The 21,986-nt window shown below is 38.1% G+C and overlaps 1 protein-coding gene across 2 annotated transcripts in view; it reads left to right on the top strand.

Moving 5' to 3' along the window:
- The first annotated feature begins 10,802 nt into the window (after positions 1–10,802).
- Positions 10,803–21,986, top strand: part of galnt2 (UDP-N-acetyl-alpha-D-galactosamine:polypeptide N-acetylgalactosaminyltransferase 2) — a 136,932-nt gene continuing 125,748 nt past the window's right edge. Inside the window, exon 1 of one of the 2 annotated variants that reach the window (XM_053679837.1) lies at positions 10,803–11,154. In XM_053679837.1, the coding sequence (XP_053535812.1) occupies positions 11,085–11,154 (70 nt within the window). In that variant the 5' untranslated portion in view covers positions 10,803–11,084. The remainder of the gene's footprint in view (positions 11,155–21,986) is intronic. The other variant, XM_017464154.3, reaches the window with a different exon arrangement.

Here is a 21,986-nt window from a genome sequence, read left to right as displayed (position 1 = left end):
ATGAATAACTAAGGGAATTTGGCCTATGTGTTACCCCATATTTATACCCCTGTGAAACAGGAAGTCATGGTCGAACAATTTCCTGTTCCTAGTCACCCAGGTGTACTAAAAAAAAAGAGTAAAATATCAATGGGAATATACTTCAAATATATTTTTCTCATATAAATTCATAGGGCTGCCAATAATTGTTGCACACCTATATTTAACAAGGATTTTTTGATAAACCTGTGTTGTGTTTGCAATTGTTTGATATCCATGAGAGCAGAGTATTTTTTGGAATTGTTTTCAACAAAAGATCAAAAGGTTAAACAATAAAGACATTTTTTTTTACAGCCTTCTTTGATCATATTTACCAAGGGCGCCAATATTAATGGAGGCACTGTATCAACATTGCAGGTAATGACCATTAATCAAAGTTCAACTACATGGTTTCCCAAAAGTCTAATAACATAATAATGTGCATAGGAAAAGCTCTTTATTTATCAGTTAAACTGAAGTGGCCCTGACAGCAAGGTAAATGTGAAGCAAGGATGGTGGTTGTTTTGTTCAGTCGTCAAAATAATGGTCACACAACTCCAAGGATATGAGCTACTCAAAGAGAGACTACTTTAGCTTTTGTCCATTGTATTCAAGATATACTTAAATGAATAAAAATGATTTTGAAAAGATTACCTGCATAAAGCCACTTGCATTTGTAGACACTATATTTGCAGTGTAACTGGTATTTCTTTTTCATAAATTGTGTTCCAATTCAGTTTAAAAGAGACTGCAATGACCGCACATCAACGACATCCTGGAATAACAGCTCAGCTTCGAAAATGGGCTGGCAAGAGTAACAGTGCTAGATTTTTACAATGCACAGGCAGTATCACCATGCCATAAATAGAACCTTGTGAAATCTCACATCTAAAAAACAGCATGCACGTGTCAGTAGCCATGGTGCGCACATGAAGCTGGCAGAGTGTTCACAGACGAGTCATGGTACATTGTTTTAGCTTCGTAAGAGAGCTCTCAGCCAGCAAACAGAAAGTTACTAACATCTAATTGTCAGATTAACAGGCTGGAGAGAGAAAATAAAGGGGTGGACAGTATGTTAAAGTCGTTTGCTGCTCTGTGAGATGTTTAGACAAGATTGTTAGACAAACTCTTTAGATAAACACTTAAAGATGTAAAGGATATTAGCTATCTTGATTTTCTCTGAGGTGGTATGGTGGTGTAGCTGGTAGCATTGATGGTGCATAGCTCCAAAGTCCCTGGTGTGATCGTGAGTTTGGGTTTAAGTATGTGTGGAATTTTGCATGTTCTCCCCATGTGCGTGTGGGGTTCCTCCATGTTCTCCGGTTTCTTCCCCCCAGTAGGTGGATTGGTTACACAAAATTACCTTTAGTTGTAAATGTGTGTGAGTGTGTGCATGGTGCCTAGCAATGGACTGGAATCCCATCCAGGGTGTATTTCCGCATTGCTCCTAGTGTTCTTGGGATAGGTTTCGCAGTCACTGTGACCCACCAGGATACATCTCTTACTCAAGACAAATGAATGAATCAGTGATTTCCCCCTGTTTTAGTCAGGTTTGCCTTTTCTACTGTTTTCTGTTCAGCCCAAAGCTGTGTTTGAAAAGTGTTTGAATAAGTCAGATGACTTGTGTAATAATCATTACACTTGCCTTTCCTTTAATAGCAACAGAATTCATTTTAATCCGTCTAATGCAGGTGATTAAACAAGCATAAATCATCTAATTGAACCACTGCATTAATAATCATACCTGCAGCTACACCTAGTCCGGGTCAGACGAGTTTGTTTATCAGAAATGCACTTTCATCATAGATAATTATGTTCCCTTCTTAATAGACCTCACCCCTACTCATTCCTCACTAAACTGCATACCATTCCTATTGTTCTCACTATAGCTACTTAGTTCAGAGTGAATGTGTTAATTTAAAAAAAAGTTACTTTTTGGTGTAGTAAAATCTACTAAATTAACTTTCTACATTTCAACATTAAAATTAAGCTTCAGAGAGAACTCGATTTTCCAAAGTAAAAATGTATCATTATTATTATTATTATTATTTATATGTAATATTTACATATTTTATTCATGTAATTAATGAACTGTATGGGAAGAGTAAGTTTTATTATATATTTACTAATACTATTTAACTGTTTTATAGTCACTGCACATAAACTAAGTCAATTTTAATCGGAAAGCATAGCTCTGTCAGGCCCATGCAGGCATTCGGGCAAGTAGAAATGTATACTTAATGATAATGAGTTTATATTGGTCACATATACATTACAGAACAGTGAAATTCTTTTCTTCACATACCCCGGCATGTCAGGAAGCTGGGGTCAGAGCGCAGGGTCCGCCATGATACAGCACCCCTGGAGCAGAGAGGGTTAAGGGCCTTGCTCAAGGGCCCAAGAGCAGCAGTGCTGGGGTTTGAACAATTTCACAATAGTTTCACAAAAATTTCACACTCGTCCACTGAAGGTAAAAAGGTTTATTACAGAAAGATGGTTAATACAGGATAGAATAAAGCTGGATAGAATAATGAGAGTGCTCTGAAACCCTTGTACTAAACCACTACTATATATGAAACACAGAGCATGACATAATTCTATGTACCGATAAGAAGCAGTTTGAGGCAGTTCGAACAGGCTTTTATTTTAGGATCTTGGACAGACGAACCTTGACAGAACATGTTTGTGTCTCTGTAAGCAGATAAACATTCTGTACTGATCTCAGTGACATGACATGGCCTTCTTAGGCGTTATCCTCAGACGAACATGAACATGAACAAGAACAAACTGATTACAAAGTGAAAAAGAGTAATTTCCCTCACATTTCCCCCATTTATCATTACAAAATATGTTAACTAAAATTAACAGAGGGCTCAAACCCCCAACCTTCCAATCAGTGACTCAGAGCCTTAACCGCCAAGCCACCACTGCCCATGATGTGATATTGTTATGGTTATTTTTCCCCTATTCTTAACATAATATAAAATTATGGCTACATGTTTTAGAACATTATTTTAATATCACAGATTTTGTCTTTTCATTTATAGGGTTACTCAGTCTTAGGATGAGCCAGTGGACAGTTGAGGCTGACTGACGGGTGTCACTCAGGATAAAGAGCAGGCCTTTCTGCTAATCTGCTCGTGTTGATGTGGTCAACGTTAAACCCCTCATTCATTGTTTAATGTTGACAATAAACTGTTTAATTGAATTGTATTTTAGTTGTGTGATCTGTGATGCAAGTATTTTAAATGCATAGACAAAATATTTTTAGATAACCTTTATCTAAAACACAATTTATATTATATATTAAAGAAAATGAATATTACACAATTATAGTGAGTAATATAACTTGATACAACAAAGTAACTGAAAATTTAAAACAGAAAAAATACAAGGAAAGCTACGTTGTTACTTCATAACAGTAAATAGTAAGATTTCTTTACTATTTTATGCCAGCAATGTTCCTGTCTTACAATTCAGATATAACTAAGTAACATTTACTTGTTACCTTCACGAATGTTAAGTTTAGTAGTGTAACTGGTTGTAGTCTGCGTTGTGTTTTATTTTATCCAAAGAAAAAGACGGACGGCAACTGGGTCGACTTCTCATTTATTCTCTCCTCTCTCTCTCTCTCTCTCTCTCTCTCTCTCTCTCTCTCTCTCTCTCTCCCATTCAACCATAACACAAAAGGGGGGCACATGTTGAAAAAAACACACAAAAAAATCACTCAAAAGAAGCGTAAAACAACAAAAATAATCACACAGATAAATAAAATAGCAATATACTCAAATTAAAATGAGAAAATAAGTATATAAATGATGATTTAAATAAAGATGAAATTAGATTAATCAGAGCTAAATAAAATCTTACCTCTCCCTTTCAACCATAACACAAAAGGGAAGAGGAGGAGCCAAAACAGGAAATTACACAAATCAATGACATCACCACAATTAAAAGGAAAACACTCAGACAAACAGACAGCCACATCAGGTACACATCCTTTTTGTGTAATTCTGCACATTAAATTTAAGGAGTGTTTTCTATACCCTTGAAACTGCCAAGTGAGTTCTTGATATTACGGTGTGATGAGGATTTCATCAAGTAAATCCTACAAGTTCCTTTTTTCGGTGCGGTAACACTAAGATGAATGCATGACAAAATGAAAGATCAATGGGTGGAATCCATGCAACCAGTACACAAAGTAGTGTATAGTTCAAACAACCACATTGTAGCGATTGCATCATATGATTGATATATTTAAATGTAGCACAGCCAGTATGGCAGTTTGTCTTTTTCCATCCCAGTAAAAACACGCATGAGGTATGATCCAGGAAGGAAAATATATCATTATAACTGTAACCTGACCTAAAAAAACCAAAAACCTAAAGGGAACAAACTTTCTAAACCTTTTGCGCAATGCTGAAGGCTTTTTTCTTCTTGTTTGTCTTTCTGTTGCCGATTTCCAAAAACTGAAGCAGATGGAAGAAACATGACATGACTTAGAAAAGCGAGTTGTACTGGGCTTTTCATTATTTTGGCTGAGCTTGAGTTATCAGAGTGATGAAAAACACATTTGCATCTGTAATTTCTTATATTAATCACACTGTGGCATGGACACAATTTTCTGCTGTGACGCATTGAAATAAGTATAAGTAAGCACTCCACCACAGACCAAATAAAAATAGCTGCATTTAAGCAGTTAAGCAGCCATGCTCAATGTGTAACAGTTGGATGGATAATTAAGCTGCCATACTCAGATAACACTGCAGTGTAAAACTGACGGCAGTGCGGGACAATGTGCCAGAATGCCTTTGAGCAGATTTCTAGCAACATGGAAGCAACTTCATTTGTGAACGAGTTGCAGTGACCTCCGGTCAATGTTAATACACTTCAACTTAAGCTACAACACAAACTGAGTCATACTAAATCAATTATATATCTAGGTAGTTTATTATGATTTATAATAACTTGCAGAAATCGCAATTCTGATGAGTCAGAAGCTGTTGCTTTATCTGATCTTTTTCTATAACAGCAGTTATAATGTAAGTGATAACAGGAAAGAACATCCCACAAGCATTCTACAACATTAAATACAGTGGATATAAAATGTGGTGGTGGCAGCATCATACTTTGGGTCTGTTTTTCTTCAGCTGGAACTGGAGCTTTAATCAGGGTGGAGAGAATAATGAATAGGACCAAATACCAGTCAATCTTGGCATAAAACCTTAAGGCTTCTGCTTAAACACTTAAGATGAAGAGGAATTTCACACTGTAAAAAAATTAACTAATTACCTCAAAATTTTTAAGCCAAATACACTTAAATATAACAACAATTTAACTCGAACTTGTTATATTTAAGTGTATTTATCAACTTAAAAATTTTGAGGTAATTAGTTTCCTCAAATTTTTTGAGTTAAATGAACTTTTTTACAGTGCACCTTTCAGCATGACAACGACCTAAAGCAAACAAATTTAAGGTTTTTGAATGGCCCAGCCAGAGTCCAGGTCTAAATACAATCAAAAATCTGTGGGGTGACATGAAGAGGGCTGTGCACGGGAAACACCCAACCAATTAGACCGAGTCAGAATGCTGTTGCAAGGACGAATGGCAAAATATTGCTAAGTCAAGATGTGCCAAACTGATAGACTCTTACCCAAAAAGATTGAATGCTGTGAAAAATCTAAAAGCGCTTCAACTAAGTATTAGTTTAGGGGTGTGCACACTTAAGCAACCAGGTTATTGTACATTTTTTATTTTCCCCCTAAAATGATTCTTATAGTTTTAATTAATTAATAGGTTACAATTTCACAATAAAGGTAGAAAAGGTTCTGACATGATTTATCTTGGTTCCACTGTTTTTTTTGGGTTTTTTTGCATCACAAGAACCTGCCATTTTAACAAGGGTGTGTAGACTTTTTATATCCACTGTCTAACTATAAACAGATCAAAAGCATGACATCATTCAATAACAAATTTAAAATTGTTCATGTGGTATAAGAGAAAAAAAACACCTTTGGATGTGTGGTTATAGGACAATAATCAATTTGAGGTTGGTAAGATGAACACTTCCCATCGGGTCACATCGCATGACCTTGTTTTTGATTATTTTCCTATAACAGCATGTCTCGTCATGTATTATTCCTTACTTATTATACTTTATTCCTTATTCTCTCTCCTCTCCACTAATAGCTGGTGTGTGGTGAGTGTTCTGGCGCACTATGGCTGCCGTCACATCATCCAGGTGGAGGAGACCCCCCCTCCCCTCCCATACTAAGTGCTTTGAGAATCTAGAATAACGCTACATAAATGTAACTGTAACTTATGTATCAGATACAGTTATTAATTAACAATTAACATAATTACATTAATTGTTAATTAATATAATTAACAATTATATAATACATCTTTCATTAAGCTATCAGACACACTTAACAGCCTGTAAGTCTAAGATTATAATCCATTAAATAGTAAAAAACCTACAACCACATCACCACACTCAAACATTCTCATTTAAGATATCTTTCATTTGAAAATAATGCTGTGTTTTAGCTTCATCCAGCCTGGGAACAAACTCATCCATGCTACAGCATGGACAACAATGTGACTTGGGTAAAGGAAGTGTTCTTGTGGAAAGTAGGTCATCAATCGATGCTTCCAGTTCTTTCATTTCTGATACCAGCAGCCATAAATCCAATGCTAACAATGACTGATCAGTGCAGAATTGCTCTGCAATAAGAGACTGATGGTATGTCATACTGATTCTCCTGCAGCTGATGTTTCTACCAAGGACAAATGATGTTTCTTTATAGACTGTGCTTAGAGTTTTAGGTAAAGCTATAATACACACAGACATTTCACATTCCACTCTGTCCACAAACTTAAAACAGCAGCAACTTAACTGTGTCTGATTTGTCCAGATTTTCATGCTGCTTAATTAGAGATATATGGCTGAAGTGAATAACATTGATTATCTCATTACAGTGGCAGCTGTCAAGGGGTGGGATAAATTAGGCAGCAAGTGAACAATCAGTTCTCAACGTTGATGTGTTAGAAGCAGGGAAAATGGGCAAGCGTAAGAATCTGCATGACTTTGACAAGGGCCAAATTGTCTGGTGGGGTGTCCCCCAAAAGTGGTCCAAACAAGAACAACTGATGAAACAGTGAAAGGGTCATGGGTTCCCAATGCTCACTGATGCACGTGGGGAGCAAACGCTAACCTGTCTGGTCCCACAGAAGAGCTACTGTAACACAAATTGCTGAAAAAGTGAACACAATACACAATATTGGGCAGGTGGTTTTAATGTTATGGTCGAGACGGTATGGTCTGAAAAATTATACGGCATTCTGTAAGAAAGACAGATCTGGTACATTTTGACATCCAGGAAATAGGAAATGAAACCTAGATCCTAGATTTACCATGATACCTCTGTAACTGAGCCCTATTCATGAAAGAAGGATACATTCATTTGTTCATCTTCAGTAACGTTATCCCAGTCAGGATCACACTAGATCTGGAGACTATACCAGGATCTTTGTATAAGATAGCGCTCCATCTTACAACATTCACACCTGGGGCCAACTATTCTATGTAGTGGCATGTACCACTGCAACTGCAATTCAGAGGCAGCAGAGGGCTCTAAAATTTACAAACTGCTCCTTTAAGTTAACATTTCAAAATTTACAAACTGCTCCTTTAAGTTAACATTTCAAATAGATGAAATATTTTACCTTTGATAGCTTCGATGATGGTGTTTGAGGCATACAAACTATTAACAGGAAAGATTAGGTTTGTCAGTAGAGGAGCCGACGAGTTGTACTTGTTTCTTTCTTGAGGTTAATTAGACAAAATAACACAGATTCTCATGTTACTTTGAAACCGGAAAGTGCGAAGACCTGAAACTTGCAATCACAAACCTCTGACACTGGAGACTCCTTCCATAAATGTTAAATCTCTCTCTCTCATCAGTAGAGATGTAACTGAATGTTTTTATCCTAAATTTAATATAAGGTGTGTACATGTATGGCATTTGGTAGATGCCCTTATACAGAGCAACTTACATTTACCTCATTTATACAACTGACGATAAAGGTCTTACTTAGGGGCCCGGTGGTGGTGATGGGATTAGATCTTATAACCTTCCAATTAGTAGTCTGATGTCTTAACCACTGAGCTTCCACTTATTAACACATGGGATGTGTATTATTCCTTGTGAAGTGCCTTGAACCGTTTAGTGTTATTCAATGCGTTGACGTAATTTCCACTGAAACAGGAAGTCAGGGTGGGACATCTAGAGTGGCTCCGCCTCTTTTTAAATAGCCAATAGCATTTAGATTACCTCACAGCCCAGGCTTATGGCATGTTCAAGTCAGAAAGATTGTATTTACTAGTTGAACACACCACAAAGTCGTAATTACGAGTGGGAAACTTAGGAGCTCTGAGTTTCCAGGTTGGACTAGTTGATGGTAAATTTGTTGAAATGGAACGTTTACTCGTCTCAGAGGCTGATTCCATTCATTCATCCATCTTCAACCGCTTACTTCTTTTCAGGGTCGCGAGGGAACCTGGAGCCTATCCCAGGGAGCATCGGGCACAAGGCGGGGTACACCCTGGACAGGGTGCCAGTCCACAGCAGGGCACAATCACACACACCCATTCATACACTACGGACACTATAGACACGCCAATCAGCCTACCATGCATGTCTTTGGACTGGGGGAGGAAACCGGAGTACCCGGAGGTTTGCAGGTTCTCCCCGCATGTGTGATTCTCCGCATGCCCGCAGCATGGGGAGAACATGCAAACTCCGCACACACAGAGCCACGGGAATCGAACCCTGACGCTGGCGGTGTGAGGCGAACGTGATAACCACTAAGCCACCGTGTTACAATATAATAATATGTATTACAATATAATATAATACAATTACAATATAATAATATGTAATGATAAATTTTACAGTGGCTTCATAAATTGATTAAAAACATTTTAAAAAAGAGCAAAACACACATAATGTGCATTCTTTGCTCTTCATTTACTACTTAATTACGACTTCCCAACTCATAAATATGAACTTCCCAGGAGGAATGTACAGTGAGCTGTACTTGACAGTTACAGTTGCCATGGCTTTTTATAGAGAGTATACACTGATGTCACTTTACGCCACAACATGCCGCCTCCGTTGGACTGAGTTGCAAAACATCCAGCAAAATGTCTGGTTTTAATAGGGGAAGCTGCGAAAACGCTAGTATAACTAATGATTATCAGCTTAAATTAAATGTAGTTGGACTCGACAGTGACCCTTACAACTTTCCCAAGAACCTGCGGTCCATGGACATTGATATGTGGCCAGAAAGCTTTCTCAATCTATAAATGTTTTCCCAACATTTATATGTACCTGATTTCGACACCAGGGAAATACATTAAGCAAAGCCTGAAGGCATACAAAAGCTTTGATGCTTGGTCCTACTTCAAGGTGGGATTTGTTGGAGAAATTACAGTGATAAGAACATCAATAAACATTCTGGTTGTATGTGGACAGGTATGTACAAATATTTTTATTTTATTATATGAGGCAGTGGTGGCTTAGCAGTTAAGGCTCTGGGTTACTGGTCAGGGGTTCAAGCAACAGCACTGCTAGGCTCTGGGTTACTGATAGGAAGGTCGGGGGTTCCAGCCCTGCGCTGCCAAGCTGCCACTGTTGGGCCCTTGAGCAAGGCCCGTAACCCTCTCTGCTCCAGGGGCGCTGTATCATGGCTGACCCTGTGCTTTGACCTCAACTTCCTGGCATGCTAGGGTATATGAAGAAAAGTATTTCACTGTGCTGTAATGTATACATGACCAATAAAGACTCATTATCTATATAATTTTATCTGGTAAACTGTAAGCTAGCTAGTTCTAGTTTGTTTGTTTGTGAAGGTAAAACCCAGTCAGAGAATGAATGAGCTCCCATTATTCATCAATGGAAATAGTCAGCATTTAAAAATAAATACGTAGCAAATTACTCATGATTGTACAACATGAATACCACACGCCGAAAGAACTTACACTTACATTGCTCGACTTAGTAAAAAAAGGACTGAATTGATTTTTTTTTGGCACTCTGTAAAAAGATAGCTCCGAAATTCTTGTTGGATCCGTTAGCACAGTCGATCTCATAACAACTTTTTCCCATTTTAGATGCGTTTTTTTCCCCACGCTCTAGGCGACGCTAATGCTGCCGCTCAGTCTTTGTTCCACTCAGTGAGTGTGTCCGTGGCGATCTCTGGCTACCATGACGTCATGTGCATACATAATAATAATATAATTTTGTGGGCGGGACATTTCAGATTCTAGACAACATTTGATTGGACAGAAAATCTGATGAGCGCCTGAAGTGCAGAATGATGTCATCAAAGCTGTCCATCTGTACCGTGGGTAGAGAGAGACCGTACCTACATTTTCAAACGCGAATTCTGTCATTGTTTTGAATCACACTAGCTTATAAAGAACCTTAATGTGAACATATTCATACTGAAAGCCACAAAAGTTCAGTTTTGATTTCCTGGGGACTTTAACACATCGCAGCACGATGAAGTAGTCAACTCAACACACTCTGAAATAAAAAAAGGAAACCAGTGTGTAACTTTTGCTGGGTTTGTCATTTAGTTTTGTTTTTTTTAATTATTATTTATTTCTAGATAGTTTATGTAGTCGTGACTGTCCGTAATGTTGAACAGCTTCCTCCCTCCGAGCTGTCACGGGGTCTAACAGTGAGTTTTATTAGCTTTTAATGAGCTCCGGACTCGCTGTATTGCTCGCAGGCTGTGGATGTGGATGTCGCCGCCCTCCTCTGGCTGCTCTGCCGCGTGTGATTGGGTTAAAGTCGGCTCCCCTTTCCCCTCTAACCCGGTGATGTTGGCCGTTTCCTGCCTCTTCTGCCCAACTAGTGGTAGACAGAGAGTGCTGAAGCTCCTGTGAAGCACGTAGCCTGGACGAGCGGGTGGCTTTAACACCGAAACACGAAACCATCCACTGAAGCAGCGTGTCCAGACCTGCAACCATGCGACGGAAATCGAGGATATTACTATGTTTCGCTGTGCTCTGGATCCTAGGAATCGCGTATTATTTCTATTCAGGAACAACGCTACATCGGAAGGTAGGATGAGGTTTCACCGCTTTGCTAATGATGAACACGGGCATGTATAAGCGCACGCCTGGTTCTACTCGCCTCGGTTTGTTTTGTTCGTGTTTTGCTTTTGGTTTCCGGGTAAAAACTCTTCCACCACGCCGGTGTGAAAGCAGGTAGGAACTTTATCAGGCGATTTTGACCCGTCACAGAGAGTGGTCGTGTTATTTACTCAGAGACTGTTCTCGTGTTTCACAGCCTTGTGCCTTCCTTCTGCTGTGATTGAATAGTGGACTAGCAGCTAGTGCTAGCCGAGTGCACACTCAAACGGTCGAAAAGCAGATATTTCCTATATTTGCTCATGTGTTTAGACAACTTTCACATCAAACGTCGCTCTTCGAGACCTCAGTCGGAAATGTTTCCTTCACTGACCGGTGAAAGGTCGGCATAAAAACCGCCAACTAGCTAACGCAGCTACAAAGTAACGGCTCTAATGTTACTTGAGGAAAATAACTGGCCATGTTCGCTGGGTGCTCTGCTGTGAGAGCCCCTGCTCTAAACTTTTTGTACACAAGGGTCCTGTTTAACTGTAAAATAACTTTTCTCTACATGATTATTTTATTTACATAACAAACTATCCAAATATTATACTCGTTATTTAAATGTGTACTGTAGTATTTGGGCTAATTGTTTAACCCAAGAGAACTTTTATTTATTTATTTATTTATTTATATTCCTGAGCTTTCCACACAGAACACATTTCTGTGATGTTCACTAGGTTCATGCTGATAATTATAAACTGAAATATTTGAGTTGTTGAGGTTTGATTCAAACCTGTTCAATTAAAGTGATCAGGCAAAAAAGTAAAAGTATTCAATAACAAATAATAATTGGATAATTGTGGGTTGTAAACACAGACCCCATGTTGAAAACATGGCACTTGAATGCCAAAGTGATTTTGTTATTAGGGTGTGCAAACTTTTTTTTTTTTTTTTTTTTTTTTTGGTGTCCAACGATGTCTTGCGGAGTAAAAAAAAACCGTGAAGCTGTAAGACAAATATGCTCCATAAGGTCAACCTAGTCACATCATTGGAGCTTTTTCATTCCTGAACCTTCCACTCATGTGTTTCATATTACCATCACTTCCTGGTTTGCTTAAAATTGCAGTTAAAATGAACATTATTTAGCCTGTACTTGTCATATCCCTATCCCAGGGAATTTGGGGCTCAAGTCGGGGGTCACCTTGGACGGGGTGCAAACCCACTGCAGGGCAGCATTCTCACTGGTACAGTCATAGTAAATTGTTAGCCAGAGTGGAATTAGACCAAGTTGTTGATAAAGTAAGTTTAAATTATTAAAGAACTTAATCATAATATGAATATTTTGTTCAGTTGAAGGACAATGAATATATATACACACAAGTTGTTCAGGGTGGATTTTCCTTTACTTAGTCTTAGAACTATAATAACTAAGGCATCTATAACAGTATTACCTGATACTCCTTTGTCATGCCATTACAGATAATAGATACTGAATCCTACTCCTAATGACACACCCCACTTTGAGAGCTTTTAAATAATGTTGTTTCTGAATATTAAACATTTAGCTTGCGGCATGTTTGGAGTACGGTATAGTATGACGTTATGTAGGCCAGTAATACGAAACGTGGTCATCTACCATTACTGATGGACCCTTGGCTGAGAAGTTTGGTATCGATTGGTGTAGTATTTCTTTCAAACTCCATTTTGGAACTTGCTGGTGTTGATTTATTTTGCACTTTGGATTTTGTTTATTCTTTGGTCCCATGAACATCCCATTCATCTGTGTATGGATTATGAGAACACCAGTTTATTTGTCGACCATCGATGGCTTTTGTTTGTATGACTAAAGACCTATAAACGGTACACGCACCAATTCAGTGAAAGGAGATAACTTGCACTATACTTCTGAGTTCAGAGAAGATGTGGTGAAAAATACCTGACATAATAATGTTCAAACTTGGTAATCACAGGTTTCTGGATTTCACACCACATGGTACTGGAGCAGCATTGCTGAAGCGTTTGTTGTCGGGTAAATATTTGTAAAACTATAAATAGTGTATATGTTAGGAGTATCACTCAATCGAGACACAGTTCTTTCATTCCTTATAACTGCAAGAGCACCGAGAATCACCTGGACATCTTATTGTGTGTGTTCACATGCATGCTGAGATCTTCCTAGGTTTCTCTTTTTAGCATTGTTAGTCTTGTTGGCAGCACTCACTGCGCTGTTTGACGAGTTGCTCTTTGTTGTTGCTCACTCATGTCTCATTCCTCTACCATCTCCTCCATGTATTTCCATCTAGATGACCAGCAGACCTTTGAGTGTGGCGTGAACTCAGCACAGGGTCAGGGAGGGAGGGAGAGGTGGAGTGGCAGTAACATAAACTAATGTCAGAATAATTCCAGACTGAGCTGGTGAACATTCTCCTTTCCTATTGGCTCTTGGTCGTTAATTACCCTAGAAGTCTGATTGCTAGCTAGTAACTTCCAGCTGTGAAGAGGCTGACAATCTGTTGCATTAGTAGTCAACTCGTGTAAATTCAGAGTACAGCTACAGCCTGTCAGAAGTGCTTCCTATTTTCAGTGCACTTGGGCAATAGGAGACAAAGAGGGCAGTCTTGGAATAAAGTGAAGTTGCCTGTAAAATGGTGACATGGATTGATCTACAGAAATGAGGTCTTACACGAAATATGTCCATTCAGTCACTTTGAATAATCCATGCCAAGCAACATGGGTTCAACTGACAGAAAATGAATAATGAATAATAGATAAAGGTCATTCAAATTAATATACACTTTGACAAAGATATGTGGAAATTCTGTCAGCAGCCTTACACTCTCTTCTGAAGAGCCAGAACATGGTCTCTTGAATGGAGCTGACTGCATAGGAAAAATGGCAAAGACTGTACTAACCCCCTGCCGGTAATGTTCATACTGTCACTGGAGTTGGGTTCCCTCCATCTCCACTTCCTCTCTCCACAGGAATGCCCAAGCTATCTGTCAACTGGCAGGTCTGTGGTTGTTTTCCTGCACCACATTGCTGGTAAACCTGCTATACTAACTGGATCCGTTAACTCACGGCACCAGGTCTTGGGCCAGGTTTCCTCCCATTCACTCCACATTCTCTTTGCCAATTGGTGACCTTGTTGGAAAGTTTTAGCATGAAGGTCTCCAGGTGATTCTCACGGACTCTGGCAGTTCACAGAACCACAGTTACGTACACTGAATGGTGGAAAGGATGTGGACACTTGACTGTCACACTCGTATGTGGTTCTTCCCCAAATAGTGGCCACAAAGTTGGAAGCGCACAATTGTATCGCATTTCTTTGAATGCTGTAGCATTAAGATTTCCCTTCACTGGAACTAAGAGGCCCAAACATGTTCCAGCATGGTGATGCCCCTGTGCACAGTGTGAGATCCATGAAGACATGACTTGCCAAGGTTGGTGTGGAAGAAGTCGAGTAGCCTGCACAGAGCCCTGACCTCAACCCCACTGAACACCAATGGGATGAACTGGAACACCAACTTTGAATAAGAAAACCTGGTGCAATCTCGGTGCCTAACCTCTTGTGTTCTCGTATCTGAATGAGCGTAAATCCCGAGAGACATGCTCTAAAATCTAAAAAGAGATGTGTCTACGTCTATCATAGTTGGATCAGCCATAGAAAAACACTCTCTGATGGAGTCCTGATTGAAGATCTGCAGAGAAAGACACAACCAAAATGAAACCTTAACTTCAGATCATGTCTTTGTCAAATTTTTGAGTCATTTTGACTCGGTTAATGAATTGGGTTTATATGTAAGGATTTTTTTTTTTTTTTTTTTTTTTTTTTTTTTTGAGCTGATATTTTATACCCCACTATGACCTGACGTCAATGGTACAACCTTTCCTTATTGTGGTATACTACCATACTGGCAAATCCCGACACCACAAATGTAGAGGAATGCTTTTGGGGAATTTTTTTTTTTTTTGTAGCTTTCCCATCTCTATGTGAATGCTGTGACTGGAAAGCCTTGAGCATTGCAACTGATGTAACTCTATTATTATTGCTCCTGTATATACTTTGTGTCCAATGTGTCATATTTGAGCTATGCAGCATGAAATGTGCAGTGGATGTGCAAGATTAGGATGCTGGATGGCAACCGTGTCACATGGTGTATATTTCTGTGCAATTGTACAATCAGTTCTTTGTTTTAAAGGCATGCCATTCATTTTGTACAATGGCATACAGTCCATCCAGCGCATTTACATTTACGTTTGTTCAGCTGGCAGTTGCTTTTATCCAAAGCAGCATACAAGTGATGCATTATTAGAATACAGCTGTTAAAGGAACTAACTAGGGCTGCAACTAACGATTATTTTCATAATCAATTAGTTGTTCATAATAAATAAAAATTATTTATTAAAATTTTTTTGGGATTAATCAGATGGGGGGGAGGGGTAAACTTTCAGTACTCTCTCTCTCTCTCTCTCTCTCTCTCTCTCTCTCTCTCTCTCTATATATATATATATATATATATATATATATATATATATATATATATATATATATATATATATATATATATATATATATATATATATATATATACATACATATATATATATATATATGTATGTATATATATATATATATATATATATATATATATATATATATATATATATATATATATATATATATATGTATATATATATATATATATATATATATATATATATATATATATATATATATATATATATATATATATATGTATATATATATATATATATATATGTATGTGTATATATATATATATATATATATATATATATATATATATATATATATATACATACATATATATGTATGTATATATATATATATATATATATATATACATACATATATATGTATGTATGTGTGTGTATGTATATAATATGTATATAATATGTATGTAATATGTATGTATATGTAACGTTGACAAACAGTACACTGAAGAAAGTCATTGTCGGTGACTCTGGGTATCCGTTAAAGCTAGCGGCGTCACATTACGTGCATATCGCAATAAAGAATCACAAGTAAACACAAGGGTTTGACAAATACCAATTATACTAGAATTGTTATACCAGTTATTACCAAGCATCACAAGCTGAAGAATGTTAACTTGGATTACCCCACAGCACTGTTGGATTCTTGAATCTGATTGGTCAGCAGGTGTTTATTCATTTTCTGTACCTCTGACATAGTGTCAGCTACAAGGCAAACCTCGGGTTTGTATTAATGTTCTCGCTCTAATACGTTATCGTTTCTATAGTAACAGCTCATTCGCGGGGTCTTGTACGGTGGACTCTTCCATGATTTAAGCTTAACGTTAGGTGAAAAGTTCAGTTTTACACAATGGAGGAACTCTTCAGGACAGCGGACCTTGCGCTTTACAGTTTCTCAGTGAAATGACCAGCTGAATTTTTTTTTTTTCCTTATTATTTATCAGCTTTGAGAGAGAGTGAGAGAGAAAAGAAAGACTGCTGTAGCTCTGGATGCTTATAGGGAAAGGAATATATAAGAAAGGAACTAGCTTATTTAGTGGATGTTAAATGTAACTATAAAAAGATAAAAATCAATGTCATACTTTAAGTGGGGTAATGATTGGCAGAGTGCCGTGGTGTAAGCACTTCTTTGCGTCTCTCTACATCACACCACTTGGTCATTGATTATTTTCCTATAACAGCATGTACCATTGTGTTTTATTCTCTATGCAGAGTACCAGTGGGTCGTAGACGATATCGGTCAATTTGAAAATATATCGGTCGATGTGACTGCTCCACGAAAAAGGTCATCAAGAAATCCATATCCGTTGCCCACTTCCTCTGCTAAACGCTGCTGTGTGGCCTTAGCTCACTTATTCTGTATAAATTTTATGATACACTTGCCTGCCATGCTACTGAAACAGTACCATCTCATGAGGCTTTCAGAAGCCACATTTAAGTAATCCACACACTTAGATGAAGTTCCCTGAAAGGATTTAATCATAAGCCCGTTTTACGGAGTTAACTTTATGAAGGTCACTTTAGGGTGACATTAATGAGCCTCGTTTTAAGTAGAGAAGTACTCCTAACTGCACATCTCCTAATCACCAGTCTTAGCAGAGTTTAATAGACGGGTATTTTTAATCTGAGGACGCTGGCAAAATGAAAAAGGAGAGGAATTCTCCTTTTTAAAAGATCTCTGATGATCTTTTAAGCAAATATGCTAGTGGCTTTATGATATATAATTTTATATACTAGTTCCATATCCCTGAAGTGATATTTGAACCTTCCGTTGCTATGAGCTCAGTCCTCGGCGAAGTGCTGCCTGTTAATTTTGCCGTGTCTTTCTTCTTTTAAAAAAAAAAATAAAATCTAAGTGCTTATAATATATTATGCTATATTTGTATTGTCGTGGAAATTAGACAACACTCGCAGACTCATCCTCTGAAGGTAAAAAGGTTTATTACAGAAAGCCCGGTTGGGTGCCTCAGGAAGAGAATATCAACCTGATGACAAGTGTTAAAATATATATGAAACACAGAGCATGACATAATTCTGTGTACCGATAAGAAGCAGTTTGAGGCAGTTCGAACAGGCTTTGTTTTAGGATCCTGGAAGATGTTTAGACGAACCTTGAATAGAACATGTTTGTGTCTCTGTAAGCAGATAAACATTCTGTACTGATCTCAGTGACATAACATGGCCTTCTTAGGTGTTATCCTCTGATGAGAATGAAATAGAACAAGAACAAGACTATTACAAAGGAAAAAAATAATAAATTTCCCTCACATTTCCCCCATTTTATCATTACAAAATATGATCACTAATATTAACAGAGAAATTACTATTCTGTGAGTACATCAGAACTTCAGAATCCTTTCACGGTTCAACTGAATTCAACATAAAACTGAAATAATAATGGCGCTTAGGCTGTTTTTGTGGATATAAAGTATCCTGTCGTCAAGCAAGCTTATTTTAGAGTGAAATGAGAATCGCCATGGTCAAAGGAATATTTACAATAGGTGTGAAATGGATGTCAATGGGTCGTCATCGTCAGTGTCGCTGGGAGGATCTGATACCCAGTCAGGTTTAGGATACAAGTCAGGTTGAACTAAATGATTTTTATTACTATAAAAAAGCAAAGCGACAGTGGGGGCGATGCCACGGTGGGCATGTGGCGTAAACGATGTGCGGCCGAACACCGTGTAACACCGGGAATACAGAGTATCGCAGCAAGCCTGCTCTTGGCACGAGTTTCCATTGCTGTATTTGTGACCAGTGAGTGCGTTTTTAGCCCTACGTGCCACTCAGCCAGTGTTTTTCTTTTTGGTTCGTTTAATTCTGTCCAGTGTGATACTATACTGAACCATATAGCAAGTGAACCAAAAAAATAAATTTCGCTCTACTGCAAACGGATTAATAGATGTGAAAGCGTCCTGAGGGCTATGCAAACACGCCGGGCGTAAGCCCGTCCTGATGTTTATCTGGTACGCCTTGAGAACACAATGACTGAAAGTAAACAGTTGAATCCAATGATCAGTGCTGAAGGCTGCATTGTGTGACGTGGCATGCGTAAATGATTGCGCAGCATGACAGCTGCTCTTTAGCCCTGTGTAAGCCCTCACTGAATGCACGCTATTCACCCTGCTGTTCAGCACAGCATGTCAATAATTGTATTATGGAACGGATATCAGATGAAATGCTGGGAGATGATCTATTTGAGAGCTGAAATTACATGCGCTGAAACACGTTCGATTGAACGAAGGCCTCCTTTGCGAAACTATGAAGACATGTCGATAGAATAGATTAATTTCCGTGTTGAATATTTGCCTTGTCGGTTTAGGAGATGCTATGAGATTAGTTTGGACATGGTGTGTGGGACAGGGAAGTGGTAGCTGGATGTTGGACTACTGATCGGAAGGTTGTGAGATCAAATCCCAGCACTGCCAAGCAGCCACTGTTGGGCCCTTGAAGCAAGGCTCTTAACCCTCAACTGCTCGCTTGTATAAATACATGTCGCTTTGGATAAGGGCGTCTGCCGAATGCTGTAATGTAATGTAACGTAATGTTCCTGGACGAAGGCAGCGTAAGTAAGAGTGGTCAAGTGCCTGTTATCTCCACCAGGAAGTGAGAAACAGGAAGAGCTGATCCGATATCTGTTCCACTATGCAATTATTGACTGGCTGATTGTTCTGCCCCCGCTGGATGGATTACTGTAGCAGTGCATCGATGGAGCTGTTTGCTTCCCACCCACGGCTTCCAGTCTGTCTGTCAGCGTCAGAACGGAGCCGAATTTGTGTGTTTGCATTAAGAACTCAGAAATGCAAGCGCGATACCATCTCATCACGCGCGCAGTGCTGCATCTCTTCTTGTAGAATAATACACAGTCTTGTTTCAAACTGGAAACTAACTGAAAAAGCAGGATATGTGATATAAAAGACTTCTGTCATCCTCACTCTGTTGGATTGATTTTCAGAGACTGCTTTGAAAAACAGAGGCAGCTTTTTTAAAAAATGAATTGCATCAGAGAGTTCAGTTTTTTTCGGTATCTTGGTCTTTTCGGTTTTTCCGCACAGACATTGATTCATACACCCAGCGGACAATACACTGGTAATTCATAGGTTTTTTTTTTTTTTAGAAACTACTTTTTTACGCTCTTCTTTGTTATAGTTTCCTTTAAAGATCAGTCACATGCTGGAAAATGCATTCAGTCTAAAATTTGAAGGGAACAGGTTTTTTTTTTTTTTTTTTTTTATAAATGAAAACCATCAATTAGTAAGAAAGGAATAAAACATGACCAGGCATGCTGTTAGATCATTACCCAGAGAACCGTACATCCCTAAGTGTCTCATTGTGCCAAGTTTTTTATACACACACACACCTTTATTTATTTAATTATATATATATATATATATATATATATATATATATATATATATATATATATATATATATATATATATATATAATATTTCAATTACAACACTATTTTGATCTCCTTATAATGTTAAATGTTGCAGAACATCTGCAGAACAAGCTACTTCCTGTTATCACTCATATTAGAACAGCTATAAACAATTTGTTCTCCTCTCTTTCTACATAATAAGAGGATAAAAATACTGCAACATGTCACGTTGCTGAGAAACCTGAAGACTTTCTGTTTCTGAGCTTTCCCTCTGACTGTTAGAAAGCAGTGACGCTGGAGACTTCTTCACAGAAATGCTGAATAAATATCTCCTTACAGAAAACCTCCACACATTTTAAAATCCGTAAGTTGTTACTATAGAAACGATATCGTATTAGAACATTTTATATTTCTGGCATTTGGCAGACACCCTCGCCCCGAGCGACTCGCGTTCATCTCGTTTATACAGCTGAGCAGTCGAAGGTTAAGGGCTTTGCTCAAGGGCCCTGCAGTGGCAGGTTGGCGGTCCAACAACTTGACCACTGAGCTACTACTTCCGTAGAACAAGCGCATCAATATCCACACGTGATTCGCCGCGCAGCTGGGACAACTGTCAGAGCGGCCGTTAAGTTAAACATCTCTGTAGTGTAGAGCGCTCTAGTGTCATTTATTCAAATACACCAGCAGTGACGCGATAGAATTTTTCCTTTCTTCCTAGCTGTCCAATTTAGTTAATACAGAAAGACGTCTGAGCTTCCAGATACTGAACGTTACTGCTAGGAAGCTGAATACTGACCAGTGAAAGTGCCGTTTCTTTCCTGTGGTCAGGATTTGAGTGATTTTGGTTGTTTAACTATCGTACAGTAATGGATCAATACATGGATCAATACATGGATCAATTGTGACCTTGAGCTCCAGTTGAAACTTCATTAGATGTAAGAATTACCAATGACACGCATTATAATAAGCAGGTTTTTTCAAATTGGAGTCAAATAAGTAAATATCCACATGGTTCATGATGAACTATTATTTATTTATTTATTTATTTATTTATTTATTTATTTTTGGATACATAAAAACTAGCTAGCTGGCATGCTTCTTGCTTTACTTAAGGATGGAAATAGAACTAAGATCTCAGGTATTACTTTTTTGTGAATGAGAGACCTTTAATAGTTCTACTGTCTGAAGTGTGTGTGTGAATGTATGTGTATAATATATTTTTCTTTGCAAAGTTGTCCCTCTTTTTCTGGGAAATGAAAGAACACAATCTTAACTTTTCTCCTTCCATAGTTACCCCACTCAGTTTGAGTGCTCTGCAGGCCTCCTTTAATTAAATTCCTTCTAAATCTCTATGATTAACAAGTATTCTTACTTGCATACGATAAGCCACTAATTGCTGCTTTCTCAGGAATCCATGGTACTAGCTGTGTATTGTAGTAATGGAATGTGGCCTGAAAAAGACACAAATGATTCAAAATAAAGAGCTGAGAGATTCTGTAAGTTAGGAAGTCAATTTTTTATTTAAAAAGAACATTTAAATTCAGCTTACACTGACCAGAACAGAAACGACTATAAAATATACAATGAAATATAAAATAAATGATAAGTTACTAGCCAGGGAAGTCCAAAGACTAAAAATGTGTCTGAAGTCTAGATTTAAGAGTAGTGATTCAGGCGGCAATTGGTTCCATAAACGTGGAGCAGCAACTGCAAATGCTCCGTCACCTTTTAAATCACCTTCTGACGTGTGATGACACGTCCCAGGAAGTCATATAAGGCGCTTGAATGTCTTGGCACATTGACCCTTTTATTTGTTCATAAGAGTTTCCTGGGGCGTTTCCGTCCTTGTTGAACATGTGCGATCACATGGGTTCAGGAATCCCTGTGTGCACGTCTGTTCTACT

This window comes from Ictalurus punctatus, chromosome 3 (genome assembly GCF_001660625.3).
Source record: "Ictalurus punctatus breed USDA103 chromosome 3, Coco_2.0, whole genome shotgun sequence".
Taxonomy (NCBI): domain Eukaryota; kingdom Metazoa; phylum Chordata; class Actinopteri; order Siluriformes; family Ictaluridae; genus Ictalurus; species Ictalurus punctatus.
The sequence above is the reverse complement of the archived record's forward strand: the minus strand, read 5'-3'. Positions and strand labels throughout refer to the sequence as shown.